Here is a 12,023-nt window from a genome sequence, read left to right as displayed (position 1 = left end):
GACTAGTGTTGAACACTTTATCATATGCTTATTGGTCATTCGAATATCTTGGTATGTGGAAGTGTTTAAGTCTTTTCCCTATTTTTTATTGAATTGTTTTTCTTGTCATTGAGTTATAGGAATTTTTTTTTTAAGTTTATTTATTTATTTTGAGAGGGATGGAGAGAGAAGCAGGGGAGGGGGAGAGAGAGAATCCCAGGCAGGCTCTGTGCTGTCAGCATGGAGCCTGATGCAGAGCTTGATCCCACGAACTGAGATCATGACCTGAGCTGAAATTGAGAGTTGGACGCTTACCTGACTGAGCTACCCATGTGCCCCAGAGTTCTTTATATATTCTAGATGCAACTCTTTTGTCAGATACCAGACTATGACTTGTGTTTTCATTTTCTGAATAGTTTTGATGAGTAGAATTTTAAAATTTTGATGATAATTCAGTAGATCTATATTTACGGGTAGTGCTTTCAGAGACTTCCGTAAGAAATGTTTGTTACCCAAAGTCAAGGTGATATTATCTCTAGATGCCTGTTTTTCTCTACATGCTTTATAGTTTTATATTTTACAGGTAGGTTTGTGACCTTGAAGTCTTTTTGTATTGGTATTAGATAGGAGTGGAGTTTCATTTTTTCCCCTCGTATGGTTATGGATATCCAGTTTTTCTGATACTCATGTTTTTTAAGTTTATTTATTTATTTTGAGTGAGAGAGAGAGCGCGCACAAGCAGGGATGGGGCAGAAAAGAAGAGCGAGAATCCCAAGCAGGTTCTGTGCTATATCAGCATGGAGCCTGATGTGGGGCTCAATCTCGCGAACTGTGATATCCTGACCTGAGCTGAAATCAAAAGTTAGACACTTAACCAACTGAGCCACCCAGGCACCCCCTGATACCCATTTTCTGAAGAGTCATTTCTTTCCCATCTTGAATTGTTAAATTATTTGATCATGTATGTGTGTTTCTGGATTCTCTTCTGTTCCATTGATCCATATGTCTGTTTTTTTGGCCAGTACTACAGTGTTGATTATTTTGACTATATAGGATTTTTTTTTTAATGTTTATTTTTGAGAGAGAGAGACAGAGTGTGATCAGGGGAGGGGCAGAGATAGAGGGAGACCTCTACCTCTATCTGTCTACCTCTGTCACTGCCCCTCCCCCACTCACACTGTCTCTCTCTCAGAAGTAAACAAAACATTAAAAAATTTTTTTAAAAAATTTTAAATTGTTGCTAATATACAGAAAGAGAACAATCTTGCATATTGACTTTGTATCCTGTGCCATTGCTGCATTCATTTATTAGTTCTGGTAGCTTTTTCGTATATTTCCTTAAGATTTTCTACATATGTAATGGTGTGTCAACTGCAATACAGTTTTACTTTTTGCTTTGTAGTGTTTATGCCTTATGTTTCTTTCTCTTGCCTATTACAATGGCTAGGCCCTTTACAATAATGTTGAATAGAAGTGGTGAAAGTTGATATCCTTGGTTTTGTTCCTGATCTTATGGGGAAATCACTTAGTGTTATACCATTAAGTATGGTATTACCCTGGGCTTTTTTGTAGATATCCCCTAGCTGGTTTTATGATTTCCTCTTTATTTTTGTTTCTCAGCAATTTGACTCTACTATGTAGTTTTCTTTTTATATGTTCTTCTTGGGTTTTACTGAGAGTCTTGGATATGTTGCCTTGGGATTCTCACTCTCCTTCTCTGCCCCATCCCTGCTTGTGTGTGCTCTCTCTCTCAAAATAAGTAAATAAACTTAAAAAAATGGGTATCAGAATGGGTTGGTGTCTTTCATCCTTTTTGAAAATTCTTGGCTGTTATCACTTCAAATCCCAGGATCATATATGTGGTGTTCCCTTTTTTAAAACTCTTTTCTTTCCTCTCTGTTTCAGTTGGGTAATTAAGAATTAGGGAGTGAACTCCATATTACTACCTCTTCTAATAAGAAAAGGCAGTTAATATTTTGTCTCCTACTGCTGTCATCTGTCATTAAAAAAAAAAATGATTCATTTGTTTACATACTCAGCTCCATCAGTAGTCTGTAGTCTCCATGATGGAAGGAAATATTATTTAAAAACATTGGAACTTTAAAAAGCCTTAAGTTTCACTGTTATTTAGTGAATTAGATTTCAAAATATTAATGACCATTGGTATAAGAAGTCAATCAAATATGTTCTTTCTTTCTTTCTTTATTTTTTTTAAAACGTCCTCAAGGTTCTTCCTACTTCTTTTTTTCAACGTTTATTTTTTTATTTATTTTTGGGACAGAGAGAGACAGAGCATGAACGGGGGAGGGGCAGAGAGAGAGGGAGACACAGAATCGGAAACAGGCTCCAGGCTCTGAGCCATCAGCCCAGAGCCTGACGCGGGGCTCGAACTCACGGACCGCGAGATCGTGACCTGGCTGAAGTCGGACGCTTAACCGACTGCGCCACCCAGGCGCCCCTCAAATATGTTCTTTAAATAAAAGTTTTAGAAGTCTGTTTACTATTCTGAATTTTAGAAACTTGTATTGCTGTGCAAGTGTTTACATATTTTATGTTAATATAGAAAATATTTGGTTAAAAGTTTTTCTTTCATCTGGGTAGTTATTTTATTTCCAATTAAAATCATTTTAAAAGCTTAAAATGAATAGATTGTAATTTCTGTTTTTAATATTGATTACAATTAGACTGGGAATAATATGTTTTATATTGTGTTGTATTGAAAGAATTCATTTTTTCTTACTTTTTCCTAATTTGCTAGAGGAATTCAATGATAGAATTTTGCGACCAGAGTTGTCAAATGATGAAATGCTGTCTCTTCATGAAGAGTTGCAGAAGATTTATAAAACCTATTGTTTGGATGAAAGTATTGACAAAATTCGATTTGATCCCTTTATTGTAGAAGAGATTCAAAAAAGTAAGTCAAAGATGTTGATGAGAATATAGCCCTTTTACCACTTTTAATGTTTTCAGAGTTTTCTCCTGTATTCATCTAACAAGATAAAAGCTTTGATGAGAAATTTACTCACAATTCACATAGCTAATACTTGCCAGAACTTGTTCTGATTCCTCATCCTAGTGTGATTTCTGTACCTTATAAGTGGATTTTCTGCAAAACATAATTTTAGGACTGTTTGAATGTTCTTTCACTGTCATTTTAAACTAATATATAATGTATTTATGGTATTCATAAACAATTTCTACAATATAATTTTTTTAATAGTTGCTGAAGGCCCTTATATAGATGTTGTGAAACTTCAAACTATGAGATGCCTTTTTGAAGCATATGAACATGTACTGTCTCTCTTAGAGAATGTGTTTACACCTATGTTCTGCCACAGTGATGAGGTAAGTCAAAATATTAATCTTGTTTGAGAATTTTCCTTCAAAATTTAATAATGGCTTTGATATCAGTAGGTGAGTGACTCAAAAAGCAAAATAAAAATAAAACATGATTAAAAAAGTGAGTACTATGTTTCACTACATACATTAATGGAGATTAGAAGTTTATTGTAAAAATGATTCTCAATACCAAAACTGTATTTGTATATATATGATTAGGTAGATGACTATGGCCAAATAGATCCACCTGATATGCCATATGCCTCAGTGGCTGTGTAATGCTGTGGTGATGCAGAAACTCCATTCTTCTTTTACGTACATTACTACAGACATGTGGAAATTAAATGGCCTGAATATCTCTATTTGCAATATTTTAATCCTTACTCTATTTGTCTATGGTTGTTTTCATTTGATTTAAATTTTGTTTTCTTTAACCTGGAAAGTAGTAGGGTAAAGTAGCATTTTTAAAAATAAAATAGTTTAATAAATCATAATTTTTTGAAGTATTTCAGGCAACTTTTAAGAGGTGCAGAATCACCAACACGCAATTCAAAATTGAACAGGTGAGTATACTAAGTCATCTGTGTGGTGTGGTTTTTGTACTTGTTGATGCTAATCATTCTTGTGATACTATCTTTGTCTTTATTAGCTCTTTTTCTTTGTGTGGTTCCGTTGCTACATAAGTAGACATTTTATTAAGTAATTATATAATTGTACTACATATAGTAACCTGAAAATGCCTGAAGTTATTTTAGAAAAACTTAACAAGATACACACCATTGCCTTGCTAATATAATTAATACATATTAGTGCTTGATCACCTGCTTTATTAGATCCTGTGAACTACTTGCATAAAAGAAATCTATAGATAAGTCAATTTTAGACAGGTTTTTTTTTTCCTCAGAGAATATTTTGTGTTAGAGTACTTACGGGTTACAAATGTGGAGGGTTTTTTCTTTCTTTCCCTTCTCACCTTCTGTTTAGTTAAATAACCCAAAGAAATAACAGAAGAGAGTGCTTTATCCATTTATAAACTGGATAATTAATACCTTGGTTTTTCCTTACATTGTTATATGTACAAAATTGATACAGGTATCAAATGTATAAATCCACAGAATAGATATTCACATTGTTCTCAAAACCTTCCAGTTTGAGCAAGAATCTAGTAAATACATAAATAAGTTGGAGATGTGGTACAAAGATAGAGGTAGATAGGTTAGAAACTAGAGTAGTTGTTTTTTTTTTTTTTTTTTTTTAATTTTTTTTTTTAACGTTTATTTATTTTTGAGACAGAGAGAGACAGAGCATGAACAGGGAGGGTCAGAGAGAGGGAGACACAGAATCTGAAACAGGCTCCAGGCTCTGAGCTGTCAGCACAGAGCCCGACGCGGGGCTCGAACCCACGGACCGCGAGATCATGACCTGAGCTGAAGTCGGCTGCTTAACCGACTGAGCCACCCAGGCGCCCCTAGAGTAGTTTTTTAGATAGTACAAGGAAAAATGTGAAAGCCTTAGCTATGGAGAAAATGTATTGCATTTTTTGATATAACCAAGGGATGTAGAAACAGATTGGAATTTCTTGATTGTTGAATTTATATATTACAATCATGAAACATTGATTTAACAAAATTCCATCATGTTATTGAAAATAGCATACTTTACCCAATCCAAACACTTCTTTGATTTGAATACCTTTTTAAGACTTTTATCAAATTTTCCAGTATCATTTGAGAGACAGGTGGAATTTATTGCTGTTTATAGGTATAGGATATTTGGAGTGCCACAGTAGGATATTAAGCTTAATCGCCTTCCTCTACAGGACAATTTAAGGGGAAGTGGTTCTTTGATCTCACAAGCCTACCGAATGGCTAAGTCATAACTTCAGAGATGGAAAGCTTTCTTTGCCGCTTTGAGATCATCTAGTTGTCTTCAACCTATTACATAATTTTGCTGTCTTTAAAATATAAAATAAACAGGAACAAAATATGGGTTCTTTTCATTCTGGGTACTGATTATGGTCTTTAAAAGTATGTTTTTCTTTATATTGACCTGATTTTAATATTAACTATGAGTCTTGTCAGTCCTCTGCTTCTGTGATACTTACTCATTTATCTATATAGAGTAAGTAAAAGATTTACTTAACATTCTCTCATTGAAATTTAGAGTAACATTGCTAATTTGCTAAGTGACTTAAAGAATCTAAAGTATTTATTCATGTATTTTATCTCTGAGTTCTATTTAATTGTATTTTAAAAATAAAATTTTAATGCATTAATGTTAACCTATTGTTCTGTTTCTTCCACACTCAAAGAATAACTTAAAAAACTATATTTAGAGATCTTTTGTTAGCTTTGTTTCTTAGCCTAAAACCTACTTTTCAAAATACTCAAACTAAAGATGTGTGAAGGACACATAATTATATCTAATACAAACTTGGATTTCATGTTGGAAAACATTGAATTTGTCTTTTGTGCTAAGTTTTTGGTGGCTTAGTCTCTGCATACTTTCCACGATATCAAGCAAATGGTATGCCTAAATGAAGGCAAAAAATACAAAATTATTTCCTGACATACTTGTTTAAGAACTTTTTTTTAATGATCTAGAATTCATACTCCCAAAACCCCCCAAATGGGCCATTGTGCTTTTTCTTTCCTTTATTATGTTATAAAAATTCTTTCTCTTTACAGAGATGAATGCTATCCACTTGTGTAACTTTTAAAGCTTTTAAATTTTGTTTTGTGTTCTGAAGTGAAACTTGTTTAATATCTGGGCTTTCTCTCTCTCCTTTCCTTATATAATTTCATCTATCTGTCACTGCAGAGGTAGCCTAAGTTTGGATGATTTTCGGTAAGTCTTGAGACAGCATGTGATTTTTTTCTGTATAATTTGTCTGTTTAAGTTCAGATAGTATACCCAAAACAAAGTACAACACAAAGGAAAAAAGGAAACACTGCTATTACTACTGCCTTTATATCAGCTATTTGGGATATCCTTTTAAAATTAACCTCTGGGGCACCTGGGTGGCTCTGTCGGTTAAGTGTCTTGACTTCTGCTCAGGTCACTACCTCACAGTTCGTGGTGCTAGCCCCGCATTAGGCTCCGTGCTGGCACTGTGGAGCCTGCTTGGGATTCTCTCTGTCCTCTCTCTACCCTTGGCTTGTGCGCATGTGCTTCTCTCTCTCTCTCTCTCTCTCTCTCAAAATAAATAAACTTAAAAAAATAATAAAATTAATCTCTAATTTGATTTTAGATATCTCTTTTTTGAAATAGCATGATATATGTCATAAAATGTCAGTTTAAAATAAAATGAAAAGTTAGTACCTAGCTGTTCAAGGCTATTGACTCATTTAAAAAAATTTTTTTTTAACGTTTATTTATTTTTGAGAGAGAAAGAGAGAGAGATAGACAGACACAGAGCACGAGGAGGAGAGAAAGAGACACAGAATCCAAAGCAGGCTCCACGCCCTGAGCTGTCAGCACAGAGCCTGACATGGGGCTAGAACTCACAAATTGCAAGATCATGACCTGAGCCGAAGTTGGTTGCTTAACCGACTGAGCCACCCGGGTGCCTTGACTCAGTTTTTTGTTATTGGTTTTGTTAAATTACTTGTATTGACTTATTAATTATTTGAGAGAGAGAGAGAGAGAACATGAGTGGAGGAGAGGGACAGAGGGAGAGAGAATCTTAGGCAGACTCCATGCTCAGCAAGGAACCTGATGGGGGGCTCGATGCCACAACTGGGATCAGGACCTGAGCTGAAATCAAGAGTCAGATGCTCAACTGACTGAGCCACCCAGGCACCCCCTAAATTACTTTTAGAATTACTTGTGTTTAAGGAACTTTATTTTTCAAAGCAAGAAGTATAATATTTCTGTATTTCTGGGGATAATTAGAAATGAGATACTTTAAAAAATATTTCAGGGGCGCCTGGGTGGCGTAGTCGGTTAAGCGTCCGACTTCAGCCAGGTCACGATCTCGCGGTCCGTGAGTTCGAGCCCCGCGTCGGGCTCTGGGCTGATGGCTCAGAGCCTGGAGCCTGTTTCCGATTCTGTGTCTCCCTCTCTCTCTGCCCCTGCCCCGTTCATGCTCTGTCTCTCTGTGTCCCAAAAATAAATAAACGTTGAAAGAAAAATTAAAAAAAAAAACCCAGCATTCCACAGGGGCTCCTGGGTGGCTCAGTCGGTTAAGCATCTGACTTCCGCTCAGGTCATGATCTCACAGTTAGTGAGTTTGAGCCCCACGTCGGGCTTTGTGCTGACAGCTCAGAGCCTGGAGCCTGCTTCCGATTCTGTGTCTCCCTCTCTCTGCCCCTCCCCCATTCATGCTCTGTCTCTCTCTGTCCCAAAAATAAATTAAAAAACGTTGAAAAAAAAAATTTAATTTAAAAAAAAAAAATTTCAGATTTTTAAAAGCCCAATTTTTTTATAATCTGTTTAGGTTCTAGAAACTAGAATAATCTATCTGGATTCTAGAGGTTTTAGTAATACTTCGTTAACATTTTCATAATTGGTTTTGGAAACATTCTATCAGAGAATTGTGTTTACAGTCCTAGATTTTTTTTAAAAAACAACATTTGCTTGTTTAAATAAAATAATCTTCTAGTTTACCCATTTTACTACTATTTATTATTAGAGTTTTTCCAGTTTTAAATTAGGTTTGATTTTCTCCTTGGACGTGTATAAAATGCACATGTTACTAATGTACCAGATATATTTAAAACTTGATCAAATTATTTTTATTTTTGTAATTGTTGCATTATTTCAATAAATAAGTTTTGGTTGTAGGAATAGTAGCTATCCATTAAATTAAGCATTCAAAACAAACTTTTGAATTTTAAAATAGTAATTTTTATTTGGGTATCAGTTGTACAGGCAGCATTACATGGAGAGCATGAATGAGTTTTAAATTGAATAAAAGTTCTGTTTTTATTTATTGAAACATGGGACAGTGGACTGTAATGGAGGAAATTTTTGCTGCTTTTTGGCTTATTTTTTGTTGTTGCTTTCCAACTATTTCTGCTTTTAGAAATTCACTTTTGAAAAAAAATTACAAAACCAACATTTAGTATATATGGCAGAGCAGGCTGCTTCCTTAGGCTACATTTGCCTTTGTCCTTATGTTTATTGCTAACCCTTCCCTTTGGCATGTTTTTTCCATCCCTTGGGCATGTTATCTTTTTGTTACTTTGAAGTCAGGTAAGATACACTTTGTACTTCATTCCTTATAGGAATATAAAGTCGATATTTGCTTAAAAATTTTTAGTCATAGAGGACAGAATTTTTTTGTTAATTTCTAAAAATGGGGCACCCATGGGCACCTGGGTGGCTGTTGGTTAAGCGTCCGACTTGGGCTCAGGTCATGATCTTGAGGTCTGTGAGTTTGAGCCTGGCATTGAACTCTGTGCTGACAGCTCAATCTGGAGCCTTGCTTCTGATTCTGTGTCTCCGTCTCTCTCTGCCCCTCCCCTATTTGAGCTCTCTCTCTCTCTGTCTCTGTCTCTCTCTGTCTTTCTCTCTTCTCTCAAAAATGAACAAACATTGAGGTGCCTGGGTGACTCAGTTGGTTAGGTGTCTTGACTTCGGCTCAGGTGATGATCTCACGGTTTGTGAGTTTGAGCACCGCGTCAAGCCTGATGCTTCAAGCCTGCTTCGGATTCTGTCTCCTCACTTTGCCCCTCCCCTACTTGTGCTCTGGTCTCTCTCTGTTTCTCAAAAATAAATAAATGCAATAGAAAAATTAAAAATGAACAAACATTAAAAAAAATTCAAAAAATAAAAATGAAGGACTGAGAAGGTCATAGTTTTATATATTTTTCTGTTATATACTATGTTATTTTAGTGGTACAGTTCTAAACGGATACATTGTTTTGAATGTTGGCTCAACACATTAGTTCAAAATATGTATGGCAATAAGAACTACATACCACTAGGGGGCTCTAATCTTCATTCTAGTTCAGTTAATGTTTTAAAGTTAAATAGGTAAATTCCAAATTTTTATTTTTTTTATTATGTTTTTAAAGTTTATTTATTGTTATTTTGAGAGAAGACAGCATGAGTTGGGAAGGGGCAGAGAGAGAGGGAGAGAGAGAACTCCAAGCAGGCTCTGGCTGCCAGTGCAGAGCCTGATGTGCAGCTTGAATTCATGAAATCATGAGATCATAACCTGAGCTGAAACCAAGAGTCAGATGCTTAACTGACTGAGCCACCCAGGCGCCCAATTCCAAATGTTTATTGATAAATATTGTCCCATTTATTCATACCCCCAAATTTAGACTTTAAATGTCACTTTTGGCTTCTGATATCCTGGGACTTGATCTAGATGACTAAGAACTCCAAAAAGTTATGTTAGCTGTAACTTCAGTTTACTCTTTTCACACATATTTTAATTATTGTTAATAAACTAGAATGTCGTGATAATTTGCTGTGTACTTGATACGTTTTTGTTTAATATTTAGGAGCACACAGAAGAGAGGAGAATCATTTGGAATCAGCAGAATAGGTAGCAAAATTAAAGGAGTATTCAAAAGTACCACAATGGAGGGAGCTATGTTGCCTAATTATGGGTTAGCCGAAGGTGAAGATGACTTTGTAAGTAAAAATTTTTCAGTTTGATATATGTATAACTTCAGACCTACAATGGCATAAAAAATGATATGCTTACTTTCTATTTTCCCTCTCCTTTATTTTACTTATTTCAGACTTCAATGCCTTATTTTTTTCATTAGTTATTATAGTTTTATGATGCTAATCTAATTGGTAATGTTCCTGAGCACTAAGTTAACTTCTTGTTAAGGCCAGAATGGTTTCTGTTGAGCTGTGATAGTTATAAAAGTCAAACAATTTACCATCCTTTGGTTAGGCTTTTACGTTGTTTCCTCATCTTATCGCTTTCCAGCCATATGGTCCAGGCAAACAGAACTGTTGATAAATGTCCTACCCGCAACATGGGGCTCTAACCATGATCCCTTGCTACTCAAACTGTGATTGGTATGTCAGCAGTGTCAGCATTACCTGTGAGCTTATTAAAATGTAGAATGTCTGCTTCCATTCTAGACCTACTAAATGAGTTCGCATTTTAACAAGATTCCCAGTTGATTTATATGCACATTAACCCACCATACTATTTTATTTTTGTGATCTTTGCACATGCTGCCCTTAAAATGCCCTACCTTTATATGTACCTAGAAAGTTATGTACCTAGAAAGTTCATACTTAACTTTCAGAATCCAGCCTCTCCCATAAACCTTTATCTGGGTCCCCCAGTGGAATTGAACATTCTCTCCTTTGTGCCCCTTATTAGATCTTATGTTAAAACATGTACCATATAGTGTATTTGAAATGATATGTTTATGATTGTTTTCCATACCAATTAGTTCTATAAAGACAGATACTGTCTCATTTGTGCTTTTTATTTGTTTAATAAATCTTTATTAAATAGAGTCCCTGTATCCTTATTTTGCCCATTAATGACTCTGAGCACTGGAGATAAAATGATTAAGACAGAGACTTTCCCCTTAAGAGATTCACTAACCTGGATATAAAAGGGATGAATAATAGTGATTGGATTGGCAGTGACCAAGAAAAAGGAATGGGGGAAGAGAGGAGTAAATTAACCCATTTTTTTCTCTGTACTTCTTCCTTTTGACCTCTGTCCCATTGCAGTGATGAATTATCGAGGACATTCATTGCTTTTTCATAATTTAAGTGGAAAAAAATTTAATTCTTTTTTTTTTCCTTCTTAGGTAATCTAAATACAACATTTTTTTTCTGTTTATACCCCCCCCTTTTTTTTTAAGTTTGTTTATTTTGAGAGAGTGAACATGAATAGGGGAGAGGCAGAGAGAGAGAGAGAGAGAGCGCGAGCGAGAAAATTCCAAGCCCGACATGGGGCGGGATCACACAAACTGTGAGATCATGACCTAAGCCAAAATCAAGAGTTAGATGCTTTAACTGACTGAGCCATGCAGGTGCCCCTGCCCTTGTTTTTTCTTAAAAGTGTGGGTAGAAGAAAGACAGTAAACCAGAGGAAGCAATCATTTTTCAAAATGATGTTTATATATTTTTTAATTTTAAGTATATTATAGTGTCAATTTTTTAATAATACGCAAAAGTGGAAACAAATTTAAAATACCACCCATAATTGTAACACCCAATAACTCCCCTCTATTAACATTTTGGTGGTTTTCTTTTTTAAAAAGTACCTTTCCTTTCTCATCCACATAGATTAGGGTACACCATTATATATAATGTATATGTATAGTATATAGTTTGCTATCCTGCTTTGTCCCCTCTTAACATTACAACAAAAGCATTTACCCATGTTATTGTGAACTTTTTAAAACATAATTTTTGTTCAGGAAGACGTACTTTTTCGTTCTGCCCAATTACTTGTTCTGCCCAATATAAGCTCGTTTTTTTGTTTGTTTGTTTTTTTGTTTTGCTTCAGGAATAGGAGGATAATCTTCAAAAAGGTGAGAGAGTTCTGTTTTGTAGTGGTTCAAGGAAGAAGAAAATTCTTGATTTGGAAGCAAAGATAGTGATAATGGAAAGTAGGAAAAGAAAGCAAACTAATCTCTAATATCCTGAAAAGAAAAGGTAGCGGCGAAGAGGCTGTTGGCCCAGACCAAGACAGTACTACTTAGGATTTAGAGAGCACTATGCTAGTTTCGTTTCGTTCTGTTTCGTTGTTTTTTTCTTTTCTTTTC

The 12,023-nt window shown here is 35.2% G+C and overlaps 1 protein-coding gene across 9 annotated transcripts in view; it reads left to right on the top strand.

Annotated features, from left to right (window-relative positions):
- Nucleotides 1–12,023, top strand: part of SNX14 (sorting nexin 14) — a 102,977-nt gene that overhangs the window by 44,113 nt on the left and 46,841 nt on the right. For 6 of the 9 annotated variants that reach the window (XR_006717383.1, XR_006717384.1, XM_045498941.1 and 3 more), the window contains exons 13-17: nt 2,738–2,893; nt 3,200–3,324; nt 3,823–3,881; nt 6,139–6,165; nt 9,774–9,906. Coding sequence is in view for 7 of the 9 variants with exons in the window: in XM_045498941.1 (XP_045354897.1) it covers nt 2,738–2,893; nt 3,200–3,324; nt 3,823–3,881; nt 6,139–6,165; nt 9,774–9,906 (500 nt within the window). In the remaining 2 variants the exon portion in view is untranslated. The remainder of the gene's footprint in view (nt 1–2,737; nt 2,894–3,199; nt 3,325–3,822; nt 3,882–6,138; nt 6,166–9,773; nt 9,907–12,023) is intronic. The other 3 variants (XM_045498942.1, XM_045498946.1, XM_045498947.1) reach the window with 1 other exon arrangement.

The sequence above is a fragment of the Leopardus geoffroyi genome, chromosome B2, assembly GCF_018350155.1.
Source record: "Leopardus geoffroyi isolate Oge1 chromosome B2, O.geoffroyi_Oge1_pat1.0, whole genome shotgun sequence".
Taxonomy (NCBI): domain Eukaryota; kingdom Metazoa; phylum Chordata; class Mammalia; order Carnivora; family Felidae; genus Leopardus; species Leopardus geoffroyi.
Note: the sequence above shows the minus strand (reverse complement) of the source record. Positions and strands in the feature narration are given on the sequence as shown.